This window comes from Etheostoma cragini, chromosome 18 (genome assembly GCF_013103735.1).
Source record: "Etheostoma cragini isolate CJK2018 chromosome 18, CSU_Ecrag_1.0, whole genome shotgun sequence".
Taxonomy (NCBI): domain Eukaryota; kingdom Metazoa; phylum Chordata; class Actinopteri; order Perciformes; family Percidae; genus Etheostoma; species Etheostoma cragini.
In genome coordinates this window covers 22692362-22712793 of record NC_048424.1, presented here as the reverse complement: position 1 = coordinate 22712793, position 20432 = coordinate 22692362, and the positions used below count along the sequence as shown (strand labels likewise).

Here is a 20432-nt window from a genome sequence, read left to right as displayed (position 1 = left end):
TCGTTTCTCCCTTGAAGAAAGTGGAAGGCAGCTCTCTTCCTCCTCTGCCAGCCCCACTAACCTGAGAGAGGTTGAATAGATTAAATGACCATAAGTCAGACAATGGTGTCTCTAACAGCAGGTAACAGTTATTTTTGTACCTTAAGGAAGTTTGACTCCATGAGTCAGTGTCTTTCCTGGATAGAGGGCTTTCCTTACAATAAACCAAGATGCATTTGCGGAAATTGCAGGAGAGTTGGGGGGGTCAGGATCTACCCCGTCTTGGGGGGGGGGTAGATTGTTGCCTGTCCCCAACTGAAATGTACGCCGATGGAGTCAGGTAATCCAACTGTGGGCTTTTCCATTAGGAGTGATCTCGCTCACATTACACTGGTGCCGGATTGATCTCATGAAATGGCGAATACTGTTATACTAATACTAATACTACTTCAAATACTGTTCATCAACGCCGTTTTCCTCCATTGACTTACACAGGGCACTATATAGTGTATTTGCCATTCTGTATTGATGTTCCCATAATGCACTGCTAATTGGAGTGTACATATGATGTAACCTACATTGTGCTCCCGTGTAGGATGCAACGTGGCCGTGTTTCCCAGAGGAGAAGGAACCAAGAAAACTGAAGAGGAAAGATGGAGCAAGCTTTTATTTCTCAACAGTGGAAATGTGAGATGCAACATATCTATAACCTTTCATAATTATCCTGAGGGCTCAGTTTGTTTACATGATGCTGGGCACGCCCGCCTCTGTCACACGAAGAACCGGCACATCTGCTGACGCAACGATACTTTCTGTGAGCCAGTAATCCTGTTTGGTTGTTCCCTGTTTAATATACTATATACTCTAGGGTATAATGAGTGAGGGAATCAGGGACCGGTTTTGAATTCAGCTATAATCATTTGATCAATTACTAATGTTGTACTTGATCAATTGATAATGCAACAGCTTCAAGTTTGGGTTTGTCTTAAGAGATTGTGTGTGAATTATGTTCCATTTTCCATGTTGACCTATTGAAATACACCAAGGTCTAGTCTCTGTTAGCTGGTCAGGATGCTGCCAAGTCTAACATATTTAGATTTTGGGGGTTCTTGTTAGGTATAGTTTTTTGTAGATTAGATAGATTTTGTTATTTGCATACATTGTGTGTCTAAACCTTCTCTGTCAAGTTAGTAGAAATTAGAAGTAGTGGATTAAAAAGTGCAACACTTCCCTCTGAAGAGAAAATATGAAGCTGCACCAATCTGAAATATGTCCCACTCCGTCCAGGCTCCAGTACTCTTTTGTTCCTTTGTTTGTTAAATGTCATTTTCCATCATCTTTCCCCATAAAATCCTATGTGATGTTGACTTTAATAACTGACATTGTTTGACCACTCGAAAACTACCCCCCAGCTCCCAATACGCCAACTTCTTTTAATCTACAATTACTTTTAGCGTGTACTCATCCAGCCTTCAACTAATTAAAATAATATAATAAATGATGCCCTGATGCTAGAGGTTCATATAAAGCAGGAGTTTAGGAACTTTTCAAATAGGTTATAACCATGTAATGTCAAAGTGTGAGATTTTATAGCATTTTACGATTAGGCTGTATTTGCTTACATCATTTTGATGGATGTAATGGATGCAGCTTTATTGTAGCCTGGACATGGCAAAAAAATATATACATATATATATAGTTACATATGTATTTATCAGAGGTGGAAGAAGTATCCAAATGCTTTACTTGAGTAAAAGTACTAATACCACACAGTAAAAATACTCTTTAACAAGTAAAAGTCCTTCATTGAAAATGAATCTTAAGTAAAAGTATGTAAGTACCATCTGTAAAATATACTAAATAATAAAAGTATTAAAAGTAAAAGTGCTCAATGCAGAACGATCCTCACATTTTAGAGACTGGAACAGATCCAGACTGCTCTGGGATGAGTCAGCTTATTATTTTATCATATAATTGGTGGTTTCATTTATAATAAAGCAGCATGTTATATACACTACAGGTGTTTTAGGTGCAAATATGCTCATTTGTGAAGTAGTAATAACTCCAGCTGTCAGATTAATGGAGGGGAGCAAAAAGGAGGCTACAATATTTCTCTCTGAAATGTAGTGGAGTAGAAATAGAAAGTTATATGACAATAAAAGACTTGAATAAAGTAGCCTACTTGAAATGCAGTATTTGAGCGGATGGCCTAGTTACATGTCCCACAGGGGTACTTCCGAGGGGGGAACACATCCCCTCCCACAACACTTTAATGAGAAAATCATCTAAATGGAGAAAGGGAAGAGCCACTCAGGGGAGAGGATTATGGGAAGTCTGTCTACCTCTTAATAAAACTTAACTTTCCCGTGCGCGCGTGTAATTGCGTGTTCGTGCGTGCGTGGCTAGTCTCTTTGAGATAAGGCTTTCGGGACAGCTTGGGGGTTGAGCAATCAGACCGGAGCTTAGACCTGGCCTACGCGGAACTTCCTTCCTCGGCTGGACGGGACGGGAAGAGGCTTTAAATGGGGACTAGGTCCAGCTTTCTGTCGCTGTACGAGCTTCCGCACCGTCCGACCCTGAGGCTCACACCACGGCAGCTCTCCTAACGTCGACATCATGGTTCCTACCACTCACGCGCTGCCCGTGTGGCTGCTCTTCCTCTGCGGGCTGGGGGACACGGTCCCGTCCCACCGTGGACACTGCACCGGGAATCAATGCTTCGTTCTTTTCCAGGAGCCCGGGGACTTTGCTGGAGCACAGAAAAGCTGCAAGGACTCCGGTGGACAGTCATTAATGTCCAACTCGGAACCCGTAGAGAAGCTGCTGAGGAGCCCGCTCCACGGTGGTTTCTGGATGACGCCCAGCCCCGACGGCCCGGGTCGGCCAGGCTGCCCCTGCATCTCCGTGTCGGGGGGACGGAACTTCACGGTGCTGTGGAAGCCGTGCCGGGACTCTCTGGACGGCTTCCTGTGCCAGTACACATTCCATGAGCTTTGCGGTGGTTTGCAGGCAGCCAGCGACGCGCAGGTAAAGTACACCTACACGTCCATGGACTGGGAGCTGGACGACTCGGACACGTTCCCCCCGGGAACCATCGCCGTGGCGGGAACGTTAGACGGCCAGTACCTGGACTCGAAGCATGTGTGTTTCTCCAGCGGCTGGGTGGAAGCTCCCTGGACCTGCGAGGTGCTGCAGGGGGGCTGTGAGCACGCCTGCAGCTCCACACACGGCTGCGTCTGTCCCGCGGGGAAAACACTCCAACCCAACAACTTCGCGTGCACTGACAGCCCGTGCGGGTCGAACCCGTGCACAGGTGAGGGCGAGGAGTGTCATATCACACAGGACGGGTTCACTTGCACGTGCAAAGACGGCTTTGACCTGGAGGATGGAGGGTGTGTAGACGTTGCAATCTGTGAAAAGTGTGAGCACATGCTGTGTGACAAATTCAACGGCGTGTACGAGTGCCACTGCCGGAAAGGGTTCCGCGTTTCCCCGCGTGACCCCTCGAAGTGTGAGTTGATGTGCACCGAGAGGGACTGTCCGAGCATATGCGTCCATGATGACGAGAAAGGGCCCCAGTGTTTCTGCCTGGATGGCTACATTCAAGACACCAGCCCCAATACCAGCACCCCCTTCTGCACCGACATCGATGAGTGTGAGAGTAACCAGTGTGACCAGCAGTGTGAGAACCTGTTCGGGAGTTACAGGTGTTTGTGCGATGACGGGTTCAAGCTGCACCCCGACATGTTCACGTGTGTGCCCGTGCCCGTGAGAGAGCAGGAAGAGGACGAAGATGGATCGGGTTCAACAGCTCCGTACCCCTCCCCGGCTAGCCCTCACCCTGCCACAGTAGTACCCTCTTACATCAAGACCGGCAGCGTCATGGGCATGAGCGTGTTCGTGGCGCTGTGCGCGGCACTGCTCTATTTCCTGATCCGAAACGGGGCCAAGCGCTGCGGCAAGTTCGATCTCTCGTCCTTCCGACGCCCAGAGATCGATATTTTCTATCTGCAGCAGGTGACCACCGAGACATATAAGAGGATATCCTTCGACAAACAGTTTAAAAATGATCCGCCGACGATACTCTAACCCGCACCGTCTTCTTTCCTCAGAGACATCAGACATGGGACTTTATCCCCAGAGCATGGCAGTGGTCATGGGAAACTACATGCAACCTGTCCCACAGGTCGGAGCAGAGCGGCCCAGTGTGGACTGTAAAACAATACAGCTTTCCTCTTTTGGAATGTGAAATAGAAATGTAGATGAATTGTTTTTATTTGCCTTATAGGCTCCTTGTTTTAGAGTTATAGTCTAGGGCTGTAACTAATAATTATTTTCATTGCAGATGAATCTGTCGGTTATTTTCTCCGTTCATCGATTAGTTGTTTGGTCTTTAAAATATCAGAAACATGTCGTCCCGTGTTTCCAAAAAGCCCAAGATTACATTGTCACACCACAGTGTGTGGCTAAGAAAGTAGAAAATGCCACATATGTAAAAAGCTGGACTTTTGTATTTTTATAAAAAGGACTCAAACCGACTTATCAAATATCAAAATAGTAGACTACTAATGGACTAGGCTTTGCAGCTTTTTTATATATGCTACTGCATGACTAAAAAGATGCAGTTCATGGGAAAAAGTCTGGTAGTAATGGTACTTCAGTGTTACCATGGTCAGTTTTTCTTATTAAAAGCCGTCCCCTAAGACAGTTACAAGTCCAGCGTGTCTCTTGAAGGACAACACTGTGTCATGGCTGGCTGGGTTGCTGATAGTGACGCTGTACTGGACTTCAAGCTTCAACTCTTCACTTTGCCTTCCACAGGTTTCACAAGTATGAAATATATAGCCTATACTGGTTTTGTGATCAAGGGCGCAATTTAGGGGGGGGGGGCATGTTTTCAGAAGGCAGTATAGGACACCTTGTATATTTTTTTCTTCTAAACAGACCACTAAAAGTTTTATAAAACCAGAATGAATGGAGAGCATATGAGAATAATCTGAAAACGGTAAATAAAACCGATATGAAAGTGCTAACAGTATGAAGGGAAGCATGGAGTGTCCCAGAGGACATTTAGTCATCTGAAGCTTTAGAGGGTTAAATGGAGTTAACCTTTTAGATTTTTTATAAATATATATATATATATATATCTCCAAAAGTGCTAAAGATAAGAAGTGTATTTCTTTCATACTTTGTAACATATTCATATGTTAAAATGCATTTTGCTCCACACTTTTTGCTTTATTGCACCTCTGTTCTATGTATAGGGCTGGACAATACATCAATATTATATCAATATTGTGATATGAGGCTAGATATCATGTTAGATTTGGGATATCGTAATATTGTAATATGGCATTAGTGTTGTTTTTTCCTGGTTTTAATGGCTGTATTACAGTAAAGCGATGTCATTGTATGAACTAACCAGGCTGTTGTAGCTGTTCTGTTTTTTACTTTAACCCATTTAGTCATCATATCCACATTACTGATGTTATTTCTATAAAATCTCATTCTGTGATTATTTTGTGAAAGCACCAATAGTAAACACTACAATATCGTTGTGGTATCAATATTGAGGCATTTGGTCAAAAATGTATTTTGTGATATTTGATTTTTTTCCATATTGCCCAGCTCCATATATATATATATATATATATATATAGTTTAGACTTTTCATATGTTTTCAGCAAGTATTTGTATCTGTGCCTGTAGTAACTGTATCTCTCCCCCCACCCCCCACCCCCCACCTCTGAAATCAAAATTCCAACTCTTATTTGTGAACTAGTTGTAATAGTTCTTTAAAAATGTCTGTAAACTGTCTTTATGTTTATTATTTTTTGGTAAAATAACACTTTTTAGTAGCCTTTTGATAAAAGGAGCTAAAAAAGTTGTCACTAGTCAAATGCACATTATGTTTTTTTGTGTTCCACTGGCACAATGACTGCTCATGGAAATATGTCCCATGGCTCTGCTTTTGGATGTATGACATTTGATACAGATGCACTGTATGTGTATGTCTAGTTATGAAGCGGACCACGCTTTGATTTGGGATGGATAGGTTGCGTTGGGAACTGTTTCTGATGCATATTAACTCATGGCACGTACCATTTTCAAATGCATATACCTGACAGTTATCATTCCAAAAAGACAAATCTGCATTCCGAAATGTCCAATGTTTAGTTTAGTTTAGTTGTAATCTTAAAGATATTGGTATGTCTGAGTGCATACTTTGGAGGAAAAAGTCCACATTCTGTTCTACCTGAAAAGTGAATTGTGACTAGGCAGGTCTTGATTTGGGAACACACTTTGATCTAAGACTACAATAGTAATAGCTGTAAATAGTACCAAGTGAATGACTTCAGTTAGGTTATGTGCATCAGAACATTACCATATTCCCTTATGATCCTGGTCTGTGCCTTGTTACCACTGACATTAACATAAGCTTGAATGTTGTTACCTTGACTGTATACCAGAGAGGACAGCTAAACATGAATGTAAAGGGTGCTGCTATGGTCTACGTATATGAAAACACTAAGTTCTGATATGCTCAGCCACTGCTGTATGGGTGTGTTTAACAGGCTTATTGCAAGCTTTCACTTGTTGCAGTGTTTCATTTTTGAAATAAAAGTGACCTAAAGTTGGTGTGAGAGCCACAACATTTCCGTATATATATATATATATATATATATATATATATATATATATATATATATATATATATATATATATATATATAGACTAGACATGTAGCTGCAGGGCCTGAAGTGAACTTGTTTTGGCCTCCAGCCGCTATGACAGCTGGGTTTTAAAATCCATTAGCCACACAGGTTTTCTACCAGCCAATGTAGTTTTTGCCTCATAAAAGGTGAAACAGGAAATGCATGAGCATCGCTCCTGAACACACACAGAAGAATACACGTCAGATCAAACCCAAGGAAATGGGGTTTAAAATGGGAAAGAACAGTAGCAAAACAAATTCCTATTGGCTACCTGCGCGGGGGCGGGAGCTAAATTTAGGCCCTGTTTCGCGGACTTTCTTCAGAACAATTTGTTGTAAGCGCAATACAGGAATTTTCTTGATTAATTGATTACTTCTTTTGTCTAAAGACCAATAAATTGGTAAAAAATGTTGCTCATTGTTTCCCAAAGATGACATCTTTAAATGTCTTTGTCCACAACTCACAGATATCCAGTTTACTGTCTCAGAGGAGAGAAGGAACTAGAAAACTATCACATTTAAGGACCAGGATCAGATCAGTTTTTCCTTTTTTTCTTAGGAAACTCGCTCAAACCAATAATTCAGTTATCAGAATATTTGGCGATTCATTCAATATTTAACAACTAATCGATTAATTGATCAATCTTTACAGTTCTAGACTTATACAGTTGGTGTGAAGAAAAGAAGCTGAACAAAAAGAAAATAAATAGCAGTCCTTTGCATTGTCACCGTTTCCTCTTTCTCATTATAACATACTGTAGACCACAGTCAGAGCTGGAGGTCCACACACTGCTCACAGCGAGGCAGGGGAGGAAATGGGATGTCTGTGAGAATATTCGTCTTTACAGTTATAATTGAGCTAAAACAAGCAAAACAAAACTATCTCTGCATGCCACTGCTGCACAATTGTCTCCGATTATTTTCCCATTGTCTTCACCTTTGGCTGCCTTTGTTTTGAGATATGATGAATTTCATGTTCAGGAAATGTCTTAAACAAGTTTAAAAGAAATATGTTGGAACAATGATGTCACCCAACCGTCGTCATTTTAACATCAACAACTAGATGTAAAGTCTGACCACGAGACTAGACGCCTTCCCATCAGGGGAAGAGTGGAGATGGGAGGGGCTACCGCAAATAGGGGGCGTTGGGTAGATGCCCCCCTTACGTGCGCGTGGCTTCGCTGCGTAGGCTGCGTGCGTAAAAGCCGTGCGTAATTGGGGATGTGGTCCGCCATGGCGAGGAGAAAGTATCTGAAGTGGACATCGACTTCCTTCCTCTGCCGGGGCACTGACATGGAGTTGCGGGGTTATAAATGCCGGCAAAACAGTTTCTCACACAAACAAGCCGACAGACTGGCGCAATGCGCGAGGACTTAAACGGACACAGCCGCGGTTCAAACATGAAGGATGTAACGGGACTCTTTGTTCTTGTGTTGACTTTCCTGGTGGGCCGAGCTGGGGGGATAGAGCCGACTAGCGGATACTGCATCGGGACCCAGTGTTTCACTGTGTTCCAGGAACCCAGTGACTTCTCAGCCGCGCAGATCCAATGCGGAGATCAGGGTGGCCACTTAATGACGGTGAGGTCGACTGTATCCCATGATATTCTTAATATCCTGCTTGGGACCTGGACGGGGCGCTTCTGGATCGGGTTACATCTACCGAGCGGCTGCCCAGACGCCGCTGCCGTGCTCAAAGGCTTCCAGTGGGTGACCAAAGACAGCGGAAGTGACTGGTTCAACTGGGCGCCGAATTTTGACAGCAGCTGTTCTTCCCATCGCTGCGTCTCAGTTTCCCAAGAGGACGACTTGAAGTGGACCCAGGAGCCATGCGAGGAACGCGCGGACGGATTTCTGTGCGAGTACAGCTTTAGTGACCCATGTAAAGACCTAAAGGTTGCAGAGGGCGAGACCGTCACGTACAGGACCCCCATGGGGTTTGTGGGCGAGGATGTCCTGTCTTTGCCGCCTGGGAGCACCGCTGTCCGGATGCCGACTAAGACTAAATACGTGTGCTCCTCGGAGCAGTGGCTGCAGGCGCCCTGGAGCTGCGAGATCCTCCAAGGCGGGTGTGAGTACAAATGCGCAGTGCCCCCCCACAATGTGCCCTCCTGCTACTGCCCGCCGGGCCAAATAATCAACCCTGCGAATAAAGTCACCTGCGAAGCGAGCGCAGAGGATCCGTGTCTGCCCCTGCGCTGCGCGCACGCCTGCTATAAGAAAGGAGACTCCTACGCGTGCATGTGTGACCACGGCTTTAAGCTGGCGCGGGACGGCAGGTCGTGTACAAACTTCACCGATTGCAGGGACAAGCGGCTGTGTACAGGGGAGAACTTCAAGTGCGTCAACGTCCCCGGGGGGTTTCAGTGCGTGTGCAAGGACGGATACAAGATAAAGGACGGCCTGTGCGTTGACGTGGACGAGTGCGCGTCCGCTCCGTGTGAGCACCGGTGCACAAACAGCCCTGGTGGCTACACGTGCTCTTGTTATGAGGGATACAAGGAGGACTCAAAGTCCCCGGATAAGTGTAGTCTCCACTGTGGGAAGGAGGAGTGCGCCGCCGAGTGCGACCCGAACGACCAGTTCATGTGCTTCTGCCCTGACGGTTATGTAGCAGATGAAAGGGGGGGGCGTATGTTTTGTATAGACATCGATGAGTGCTCTTTTTCCTATTGTGATCAGGGTTGTAAAAACACATACGGCAGCTATGTGTGCACGTGCTCTGCGGGGTATAAACTAGTTGGAGAATTCCGGTGCGTAAAAAGAAGCGAGGGTGATGGGGACCCGGATGGAGGGGCGGGGGTCTCCGGCGCGGGCACGACTCCGACCATGCCCGCAATATCCGCCGCGCCGTACCCGGAGCCCACACGGCAGCCGTCTGTGGTGACAGTGGCGGGTCTCGTGGGGATAATCGTGTGCACCGTGTTCGTGGTGGTGTTGGTGGTCTTTCTGGTTCATCACATCCTCCGGTTGGGCAGGGGGAAGAAGGAGAGCGCAGGCCCGCACAAAGCTCCGGAGGGCGAAGCTCACGGTCTACAGCAGCTGACAAGTGACGCGTAGAAGAAAAAGAAAATATTAAAAAATACAGAAAGCACGACATGTGAATGTACAGCAGCCTCGGAAACAACAGAGACATTTTTGGACAGGTTGTTTCTGAAAGAATGGACATTCCCTGCCTTAGGACTGGTTCGAGTTCCTCTCCCATTCACCACATGCAATGTAATGAAACATGGCAGAGTGCTGGAACATTATTAAATTATAAAAATGTGAGTGAAGGACAAGTCTGTTTTCCTTTTGACAGCTCCCAGCAGTGGTGGAGTACATTTGCTAAAGTACTTAACTACAACTTTGAGACACTTGTACTTAATCCTTTTCTTTTCGTGCCACTTAATACATTGGCTTGTAACATACGATGTTTTATTTTAAATTAAATTTCCCAACAATCTAATGGCCCACAAGTCCGGCTGAAATGATTAACCGATTAAACTCTTAGTTGACTGACAGAACTGTTTCCACTTTCTAAAATGTGAGGATTTTTCTGCATTGAGTACTTTTACTTTGAATACTTTAAATACCTTTTCCTGATGGTACTTACATACTTTTATTTAAGTAACATTTTCAATGCAGGACTTTTTGAGTCTTGAGTATTTTCATAGTGTGGTATTAGTACTTTTACTTAAGTAAAGAATCTACATACTTGTTCCACCAGTGTCTCTGCTGCTGACTGCCCCCCCCCCCCTGTGGACAGAGAAGTGACTAACAGCTCAGCGGGGAATAAAAGAAGAGTCAATGTCACGTTTCCCTTTTTCTCTCCAGTTTCCAGATTTTCTTAGATTTTCAAAGATGTGGACCCACCGACAGCGCTGTTGTTGTTCCTTAGAGTTCTTCCTGGGGGCGACAGAAACTACACACTATAACTTTAATATATATAGTTACTTTACCAACTGTGATGTTTTGTTATCAATTAAACAATATCCAACAGGTTATACAAGTATACTCCATCGACTAATTGATTGTTTGGAATGATCAATTCCACATAAACTACATAACATAGATAATAATCACCATGGTTGACATGATTAGTGGAATAATCAATTTGTCCGGAAATGAATTGGAAACAAGTTATTTTTAATGTAAAAACATTTCATGGTTTCAGCTTCTCAAATATGACGAGCGACTGCTTTTCCTCGTAATGCTTCTAATAACTTATCAAATGGAATCTTTTGGAGGTTTAAACTGAAGGTGTCACTTTGGGTTCCGGGTATAAGTGGGACCACATTCCTCACTATTATAGGCTACTGAATCTTTACAAACCAACCAAACAGTAAAATCAAAATGGCGGCGTTTTGTAGTTCAGTCGACCATAAGTCGACCAATAGCGTTGTGGTACTTGAGACGGGCCTCGTGACGATGCCCACAGCCTGTTTGAGATGGGTTGTTGAGAAGTTGGCCCTCTCTATCTGAAATGGGAAACTACCAGCCATTACTCAAGTACTGTACTTAAGTACAGATATGTTTGGAGCAAAATGCATGTTTTCATGTTAATATGTTGCAAAGTATGAAAGAAATAAACTTGTTTAATCTCTTGTACTTTTGGATAAATATACTGTACATAAACTGTGTATACATGTACAAAATGTTACTCCATTTAACCCTTTAAAGCTTAAGATTTCCAGATCTCCTCTTGGGCACTCCAAGCTCCGCTATGTAGCCTACTGTTATCACTTTTATAGATTTTATACTCATTTTTGTTTTCAGATTTTAAGTTATTCTCATTTCCGTACTCTTCATTCATTCTGGAGAATCAGTTACTTGAGTCTTTTCTTTTTGTGCCACTTTCCACTTCTACTCCACTACATTTGAGAGAGAAGAATTGTCCTTTTAAGTCCACTACATTCATCTGACTGCTTCCGTTAGGTTAGTAGTACTTTACAATTTGTGTTCTATTACAAATTAAACCACCCAGCAATATAACAGCCTACAAGTCCAGCTGAAAGGATTAGACACACAAGCACATTTTCTTGACAATACTTTTACCTAAGTAACATTTAAATGCGGGACTTTTATTTGTAACAGAGTACTTTTACTTAAGTAAAGGCCCTGAATACTTTTCCCCCCACTGTACATTACTTACAGTATAACCTAGTCCCAATGTGTAATCAGCATCTTACTGGGGAAACAGGAATTATTCTCCTGAGATAGGATCTGTAAATCCCTTTCGACTGGCCCAAATGGGATTTCTGGATATGAAAATAGATTTGTAACATGGCCATTTTTTTTAAAACAGGAATCATCAATGACCATTTTAACAAAATAACATGTTGACATGTAGAAATGTCATCTCCACCAGTGGAGACTCGTGTGTTTAAATGGCTCCTTCCCAGCCCTGGCCTCCAGCCTGTGTGTTACAGGGCTCCAGTCATGGAAGGGTTGGAGCGTTCCAAAGTTCAGGGTTGGTAACGACAGATGTCGCCACAGATGAACCATCCCATAATATGAGGCTCTACTGCAACCCCTGGGGCAAGAACATGTGAAACGTTATCGAAAGAGGAAGTGGATATTTGGTCATTTGGGAAATTGCGACATTTTCCAGTTGTTAGCGAATGACAGAAAATCAATAGTAGCCATAGGCTAGGCTAGGCTAGCTGCAGGCTAGCTGCAGGCTAGCTGGAGCATGTTGGCGGGACTCAGAGCAGAGAGGAGCCGCAGGCTGCGGGGGAGCGACCGGGAGAAGCTTTCCTCTTCAACACCGGCACAGGTACGAGGTCCACACCTACAACTTCTAAAGGAACACGTGTGACGGACTCACACATGGACTGTAGTCGAGTAGTTCTAATACCAATAAATATGTCGTGTCACTCCAACTGTTCTTTAATAAACTCCAAGCTTACTGGACCACTTAGGGCTACAGCTCGATGATAAATAATGCGAAGTTATGGAAAGGCGTCGAGTTACAGCAGGCATAAAGGGGACTTTGTTATATGCTGTATATGATTTCACGGTGGTAGGCTACTCAGAAGAAGTGCTGTTTATGAAGTTAGAAATCCGGATAGGGAACCATACGGGGGGGGGGGGGGGGGGGGGGGCAGCAGTCATATTCATCGCAGTGACACATAGCCTACCAGTTATTAGCTCAAGGCAAACATGTCATCTACTCGAATGGAGCTTTATTATACCTGTACCTTACCTATATACCTTAACCTTACCTTACCTGTACCTGTACCTTACCTATACCTTACCTGTACCTGTACCTTACCTGTACCTGTACCTTACCTATACCTTACCTGTACCTGTACCTTACCTGTACCTGTACCTTACCTACACCTTACCTACATACTAAACGCTCACAACAATCTCTGTCCCTACTAATATTTGAGCTGCTGATCCTGTGGAACAACATCTCATTCTTCTGCTAATTTGGGATTTCTGTTTGGACATCCTGTCAGGGCGAGGACAGGATGTGGACGCCGGCTCTTCAGGTGGTTTTCATTGGCTTATACCTACAGGTATGTGTACAACATTGGGTTTAAACTGGATTAATTACAGGGGCAATTCTAGGATCAGACCTTTAGGGGGGCTCAGCCAGTAGTGTGGTCTAGTTTAGTTTTAGCCAGGAGTTTTATATACTCACTGAAAAATTCATAATTTCACCTACTTTCCATTATAATTTTGATATATTTTGAATTGTCATTTGTGTTTTTTCTTCTTCAACCAGGCCAAATCAAGGTATTTCCGCTGTAAATTGGTACATAAGAGTGTGTCAGAATTTGGAGATTATGAAGTTCCTCATTACACAGTTCCTGTTACTCTGTCAGCTGCTACATCAGGCAGGGTTCAGGGTCAGGACAAACTGTTACAGGGTCCAACCCTGACTCTAAGCTAACAGCTAGATTTGCGACGTCAAACTCGAAGCACTAAAAGTGATTTAAAAAATAATAATATTATTTTAGGGGGTTGAACCCCCCTAAAAAGGGTCTAAAATCGCCCATGATAAGTTGTACTTTGTTTAGTAAAAGAATAGTTAGAAGACAGTAACCAGAAAGTTTTTTAAAACTGAATTCTAGTCTGATCTCACTAATGAATGTGTTTTGAATGGATTAAAACCCATAATCAGTGCTGTTTTTGAGTCTTTATAGTAAATTAAGCTAACTGGCTGCTGCTCCATGTTTAAATAATATTGCGATTGTGAAAATATTGCAATATTCTGTGATATATGCAATTTATTACCTTTTTTTCAACTTCAAATTAGGTCCCCATAGAAAGATTTTGTCAACATCTGTTAGAGAAAAGATACATTATTTCGTTTGTTTTTTTCCTTCCACTTCAATTTTATTCAATAAAAAAAAAGTTAAACACTAAGCTTTAATTTTTATAATATAAGATGACATCTATACTTGTCCTCTGTGTATCGATACAGTATTTCCACGGAAAATATTGCAATACTATGCTATATTGATTCCACCCCCCACCCCTAATATTTACAATACAGACTTTAAGAGTGATATCAATCTTTCCTTCCAACTGTTAGCCAGAAAGCTAATAAGCATATATCTTAAAATAATGTAACTTTCCTACCTGCAGGTACCAACATGCTACCCATCATGCACCTTGTACAACCTTGTGGCTAACTGCGCCTACCAGCACCACTACTGGGTTCCTGCTCTGCCTCCCAACATCACCCACCTCTTCCTGGAGATGAACTACATCAGCGAGATCAACAGCAGCTCACTCAGAAGATATGACCAGCTGCAACAATTAGATCTGGGAAACCAGAAACTGCAGCTGGTCATCAGGAACAACGCGTTCCTCAGGCAGAGAAAACTGACCCGGTTGGTCCTAGGCTCTAATCCTGGCCTGCAGATGGAGCCAAGGGCTTTTGCAGGACTGTTCAAATTACAACACCTGTTTTTGGATTATTGCAATTTGACAGACTCCATACTAGCAGAAAGCTATCTGGAGCCACTCTTGTCCTTAGAAACGCTGAATCTCTTTGCTAATAAAATAGTGAGTCTCCGGCCAGGATTGTTCTTTTCAAAACTCACAAAGTTCACACAGCTGAACCTCAAACTGAATCAGATCAAAAGCTTATGTGAAGAGGATCTTGTTGGTTTCCGGGGGAAGTACTTCACACTCCTGAACTTGCAATCCAATTACTTTGTGTACAGTAGAGATTTTGACTGGGAAAGATGCGGGAACCCTTTCAGAGGGATGGCCTTTAATATCCTTGACTTATCCAGCACTGGGTTGAACGTGGACACATCAAGACAATTCTTTAAAGCCATAGATGGTACTCCCATTGCTCATCTCATCTTCTCTGGCCACATGGGCAAAGGCTTTTCATATGATAACCTCCCCGATCCAGATGAAAGCACATTCCAAGGCCTCATGAACAGTTCAGTTGAAATTTTAGATCTATCTAGATGCAAAATATTTGCTTTGCGGAAAGCTTTTTTAAATCCTCTAAAGGATGCAATAATTATTGACATTTCACTTAACAAAATCAATCAGATTAACAGAAATGCCTTCAATGGTCTTCAAGGACATTTACGAATGCTCAACCTGTCATTCAACCTCTTGGGAGAAATACATTCGCACACATTCACCAATCTGACAGATCTGCGGGTGTTGGATCTGTCTAACAACCATATTGGTGTACTGGGAGACAAAGCATTCAGCGGCCTTCCAAAATTGCGAGCGTTATATCTGACCGGAAATTCTCTGCGAAAACTGGGTAACCCTGCTCCGTTACCAAACTTGGATTTTCTTCTCTTAAAGGACAATAAGTTGAATTCTCTATACCGAATCGATGAATTGGGCAAGAGCAGTATCCATGTGGACATTTCAGACAACAGATTAACTAATTTACAGGATGTTTATTGGATGTTAACTCAATTCAGTCGTCTCCAAAATTTATTTTATGGTGGCAACATCATCAACTGGTGCAGTCGGGACGTGACAGTACCTTATAATAATAGCTTGCAAGTGCTGGATCTCCATGACAGTTCACTAAACATGCTTTGGGGGCAGGGGCATTGCCTCGACCTGTTTGATCCTCTAGAGAATCTGCTCGGTCTGAATTTAAGCCTCAACTCCCTCGCGACTTTCCCACAAGGGATTTTCCGCGGTCTAGGCTCGATCATAGAGATGGACCTCTCCTCGAATGCTTTAACCTATCTGCAGCCGGATCTCCTTCCAGCCAGCCTGCAAAGGCTCGACCTCTCAAACAACTTTTTGGCCTCCCCAGACCCCGGGATTTTTCGGTCTCTCAGCGTCCTCAGCCTGGCTGCCAATCGGTTCTCCTGCGATTGCAATCTGGAGAGCTTCCTGAGGTGGCTGAACGAGACCAACGTAAGCTTCCTGAGCCCCGTTACGGAGTACACGTGTGAGTTTCCAGCAGCCCTCCAAAATCTTCCTCTGCTGGATTACTTTGCGATAATCGAACCGTGTGAGGAAGACGACGAAACGGTCGTCCAAGATCTGAAATTTGCTCTCTTTATCTTCTCCTCTCTCCTCATCATCACTGCCACCCTCAGCGGGATTTCTTACGCCCGTCTCCGAGGGCGCATATTCATCATCTACAAAAAGGTCGTCAGTAGGGTTGTGGAAGGACCAAAACCGACACCTCCTGTGGACGAAGTGCAGTACGATGCCTTCTTCTGCTTTAGCAGCAATGACCATGGGTGGGTAGAGGCTGCTTTGTTGAAGAAGCTGGATACGGAGTTTTCAGAGGAGAACATCTTCCACTGTTGCTTCGAGGCCAGAGACTTCCTGCCAGGTGGGGATCACCTTTCCAACATCAGAGACGCCATCTGGAGCAGCAGGAAGACTGTGTGCGTTGTCTCCAACGAGTTCCTTAAAGGTACCGGTTTTCTGACTTTGATTAACACTTTACCATTTTTTGGGACTTTGACATTGTTTTCTTTTCTTTCAAGGAATAGTTTGACATTTTGAGAGATACGTTGGCCCAATCCCAAAGTCCGCACCCAATGACTTTGGTACACATTCTCGCAAAGTCTTAGGGTCGTCCCAATGTTGAATTTCAAAGGGGGGGGGGGAGACAGACTCCACCAAAAGGGAATTACCCATAGTTCAAAGCGTTGACGTTTACCATGGAGTCCACAGGGATATCCGGAAATTACAAAGGTAAACAACAGCACGCCACCCGACCACGGAGCGACCCGTCGTCCATCTGGTAGAACGAGAGTTGGAATAAACGAGGAGTCAGCCAGCCGTCTCCGGGGCCTCGGCCGTGTGGACAGCTACAAACTTAAAATAAAGATCCCCAAACCGGCAAGTATCAGCGAGGCCTTTATTATTAAATGTTGCCAAGGTAACATGATCTGGTGAGGTGCTGTCCCAAACCATTATTTACCTATCTGAGCCCATGTGGCCTCACACACACTCACTTAACACCTGAGATCAATTCAGTCTGGGAGTCCTTAGTCCTCGGGGCTCACTTTGGGACTGGGCCATTAATCCATTTTCTTGCCAAGAGTGGAAACGTAACGGCCCCTGGAAATCTGGTTTGTGATCCCGCGAGTGGTTTAACTCTGCACCTGGATGCTGTACTGTACAGAATCTGAAGAGTCTTCAGTAGGTCCCTTCTCCTAGCCAAGAAACCGTTTAAAACCACAACTTTTACTTTAGAACAGCAGTGTAGCCGGGAATATTAATGTAGGGGGGCCTGTGGGATAACATGTGAAGGAAACAAAGTAACCATAACATACTTTTGTCTTCTTATTTTACGGTTTAGGGAGCCTTTGTTGTCATTTCTTTAGTGTCCTCTGCATTTTACCCATCCTGCACTGCAGCGGTGGGCAGTCGCCCGATACCAACTTCAATTCTTTTTTCCTGTGCTTTTTGGTTGGAGGACAGGAGCACTGACCTAGCTACCTGTTTTCATTGGGACGAAACCAGAGACAACAGGTAACAGGTGCTCAGCAGTGCTGCATGCTGGGATTCGCCAGTGCTAACCACGGAGCCATCGTGCCGCCTATCTTTGGATCTCATTAAAACATGATTCGGAATATTTGTCTTCTACATATTGTATCAATAACAGGCAACTAGTTTTCTTCACTGCTGCTTAGCAACATGTGATAAGAACATTGGCAACATTGGTAGTTCATTTAATGTTGCGATGATTTCCCCGATAACAGCACATGTTACATGAAAGCAATGTCACACTCACTGAACATCTGCAACATGACGACTACGTCCGGCCTTCTACTAGCATACATCTGCTTTAGCCTACAAGCTATTTCCACACTGCTGCTAGTCCTGCATAACTGCATCACTATTTAATAATATGAAAATAAGATGAAATATTAATATGATTTCTTTTATATGCAGCTTAGTCATACATTTTTTATCATTATGCAGGGTGTGCCATCTTCAGATTTGTTTAACACAGACACATCCTGGCTGGTGGGCCTGTAACCTTCAGGCAGAGCCAGGCCGCCTGTTTCTACCTGTTTCCGCCTGTTTCTACCTGTTTTTACCTGTTTCCGCCTGTTTCTACCTGTTTCCGCCTGTTTCTACCTGTTTCCGCCTGTTTCCGCCTGTTTCCACCTGTTTCCACCTGTTTCCACCTGTTTCCGCCTGTTTCCACCTGTTTCCACCTGTTTCTACCTGTTTCCGCCTGTTTCTACCTGTTTTTACCTGTTTCCGCCTGTTTCTACCTGTTTCCGCCTGTTTCTACCTGTTTCCACCTGTTTCCGCCTGTTTCCACCTGTTTCCACCTGTTTCCAGTCTGTATGCTAAGCCGTCCTGAGTTTCTAAATACTAGCGAGCCAGTTTGCACCATGGCCACAGTCCGGCTGTTTTCTCTCTCCTCGTTGTTTTCACACTTCTCTGAATCCTAAAATGAATTGCCAAATGAAAACATTCAACAGTTAGAGGAAACTAACTGGGTTGTGGTCTTCGTAGACGGCTGGTGCTTGGAGGCGTTCACGCTGGCCCAGGGCCGGACGCTGGAGGAGCTGACCGACGTGCTGCTCATGTTGGTGGTGGGGAAGGTGTGTATAACGCTGCTCTGCTGCTTTCTTTATGTCCATTCTCTGGGGGTTGGCAAACGTCATAAATAGAAATGTAGGATTTCTACATGTGAATATATTTACCACAGACCTGCAATAAGGGAGTCGTTGGCCACTGGGTAAGAGGAAACTAGCTGTCAGCCAGCAGCTGCCTTTTTACACATCAATGAGATACGAAGAAATGTTAACATTTATTTGGGTTTTTTCTGGCCACCCGACAAATTTAAGTCCAATAATAATTAATAATAAAAATCGGTCTCCTTAGCTGCTAAATGCTGTACTATGTTCACTAGCTAGTCGCTAACTTGGTCTTCCCTGCTGGCGTTGTGGTGCTCAGCCGGTCTCAGAGCATGGGAGGTCTGCTGCAGGGAGGGTGAACCCAGACAGCACGTGTCTGGGACGAGGAAGACACTGCAGACAACTTTAACACACTAGTAGTCATGTGATTCACTGTTAATACAGAAATATTCAAGAGCTACTTTAAAGAGTAATCATAGCCCAAACCCAGGTATGTCGGTTAAACCGGATTACTGCTCGTTAAAGTAGGCACCAGACCTTCGACGTGCTCCTGGCTCACACTTGGGGCCAGGTTAAGTGTTGTGATACCTAGAGGGAAGCAGAAGGTTTCAACCATATATCCAGAACTTTACTTTAAGCCATTACCAAACTATTTCAACCTTTGAATCCCGGGTGTAGAGAACAAGCAGCACCAAGGATGAAGGATGAAGGATGTTTAGTTCCTCCTTTTCACCAGTAGAGGTCAGGCTTCATACAAATATAAATGATCATCAGAATTAGAATCTGAAGAGGGTTTATTGCCTCAAAAGTTACTCTGGCGTGGAATTTGCCTTGGTGAAAGATTTATATATAAACAAACATGTTCAACAGGAATATGAAATAAAAAATTAAAGAGTAATAATGTATACAAAATTGCTGTTTTGCATAAGAAAAGAGACAGAATGGGTTGAGTGCAACGCGTGTGTATAAATGTAAGAGTTGTCATGGAAACGGGCTTTACGTTCTGGGGCACTCACACTGGTGCTGTGCAATTTGTCTCCATTCTTACCCAATCCAACTCAAGGTGGCCCACTACCAGCTGATGAAGTACAACGCAGTCCGGGCTTTCGTCCAGAGGAGACGGTACCTGGTCTGGCCGGAGGACCCTCAGGACCTGGACTGGTTTTATGAGCGGCTCGTCTCACGGATGCTCAAAGACACGAAGGTGAAAGTGTTGGCAGAGGACAAACGTGAGCCTGCACAGCCGGACGTCCAACGTCAGAATGAGGACGGCATCCAGCTAGAGAACATCGGGGCCGTTGCTATGTGAACTGTTGCTATGTGGGACATTTGAACTAAGATCAGCTGTTGATACATAATTATTACTAAGCTTGTACTCAGGGTCCTTAGCAGGAGGAGGAAGATGTTTTTCAAGGAAAAAGTTGAATTCAGAGAAAAAAAAAAGGTAAAGAATGAGATGCAAAACATGTCCTGTCCAGTTTTTCTTTTAATTATTATGTACTTTGATGAAATGTGGCATAAATCAATATATAATTCCTTTTTTCATTTTTTGTTTCTGTTGTCATCTTTTGTTATTGTCAGCCTTTAAATCACTCCATGACCCAATGCCATGTACAGTATAACACAATGATTATGGGATTTGTTAATGTTATGTCAACGGAATTAATAATAATAATCAATAATGTATGT

The 20432-nt window shown here is 43.8% G+C and overlaps 3 protein-coding genes across 3 annotated transcripts; all 3 read left to right on the top strand.

Annotated features, from left to right (window-relative positions):
* The first annotated feature begins 2393 nt into the window (after window positions 1-2393).
* Window positions 2394-4077, top strand: LOC117961265 (thrombomodulin-like). Its single transcript, XM_034899813.1, has one exon. It carries the CDS (start codon window positions 2596-2598, stop codon window positions 4066-4068), a length of 1473 nt encoding a protein of 490 aa, XP_034755704.1. The 5' UTR covers window positions 2394-2595; the 3' UTR covers window positions 4069-4077.
* A 3882-nt stretch (window positions 4078-7959) lies between these two features.
* LOC117961262 (thrombomodulin-like) lies at window positions 7960-10096 on the top strand. The gene has a single exon (XM_034899809.1). The coding sequence runs from the start codon at window positions 8008-8010 to the stop codon at window positions 9751-9753; it is 1746 nt and encodes a 581-aa protein (XP_034755700.1). The 5' UTR covers window positions 7960-8007; the 3' UTR covers window positions 9754-10096.
* Window positions 10097-12195: 2099 nt separating this feature from the next.
* Window positions 12196-20074, top strand: tlr5b (toll-like receptor 5b). Its single transcript, XM_034899800.1, has 5 exons — window positions 12196-12451; window positions 13140-13199; window positions 14275-16552; window positions 18619-18707; window positions 19807-20074. Exons 1-5 carry the CDS (start codon window positions 12368-12370, stop codon window positions 20050-20052), a joined length of 2757 nt encoding a protein of 918 aa, XP_034755691.1. The 5' UTR covers window positions 12196-12367; the 3' UTR covers window positions 20053-20074.
* The last annotated feature ends 358 nt before the right edge of the window (window positions 20075-20432 follow it).

Coding starts and splice junctions, on each gene's coding strand:
- LOC117961265 (XM_034899813.1), top strand. CDS start 2,596: ATGGTTCCTACCACTCACGCGCTGCCCGTGTGGCTGCTCTTCCTCTGC.
- tlr5b (XM_034899800.1), top strand. CDS start 12,368: ATGTTGGCGGGACTCAGAGCAGAGAGGAGCCGCAGGCTGCGGGGGAGC. Junction 12,452..13,139: donor CCTCTTCAACACCGGCACAG/GTACGAGGTCCA, acceptor ACATCCTGTCAG/GGCGAGGACAGGATGTGGAC. Junction 18,708..19,806: donor TCATGTTGGTGGTGGGGAAG/GTGTGTATAACG, acceptor ATCCAACTCAAG/GTGGCCCACTACCAGCTGAT.
- LOC117961262 (XM_034899809.1), top strand. CDS start 8,008: ATGCCGGCAAAACAGTTTCTCACACAAACAAGCCGACAGACTGGCGCA.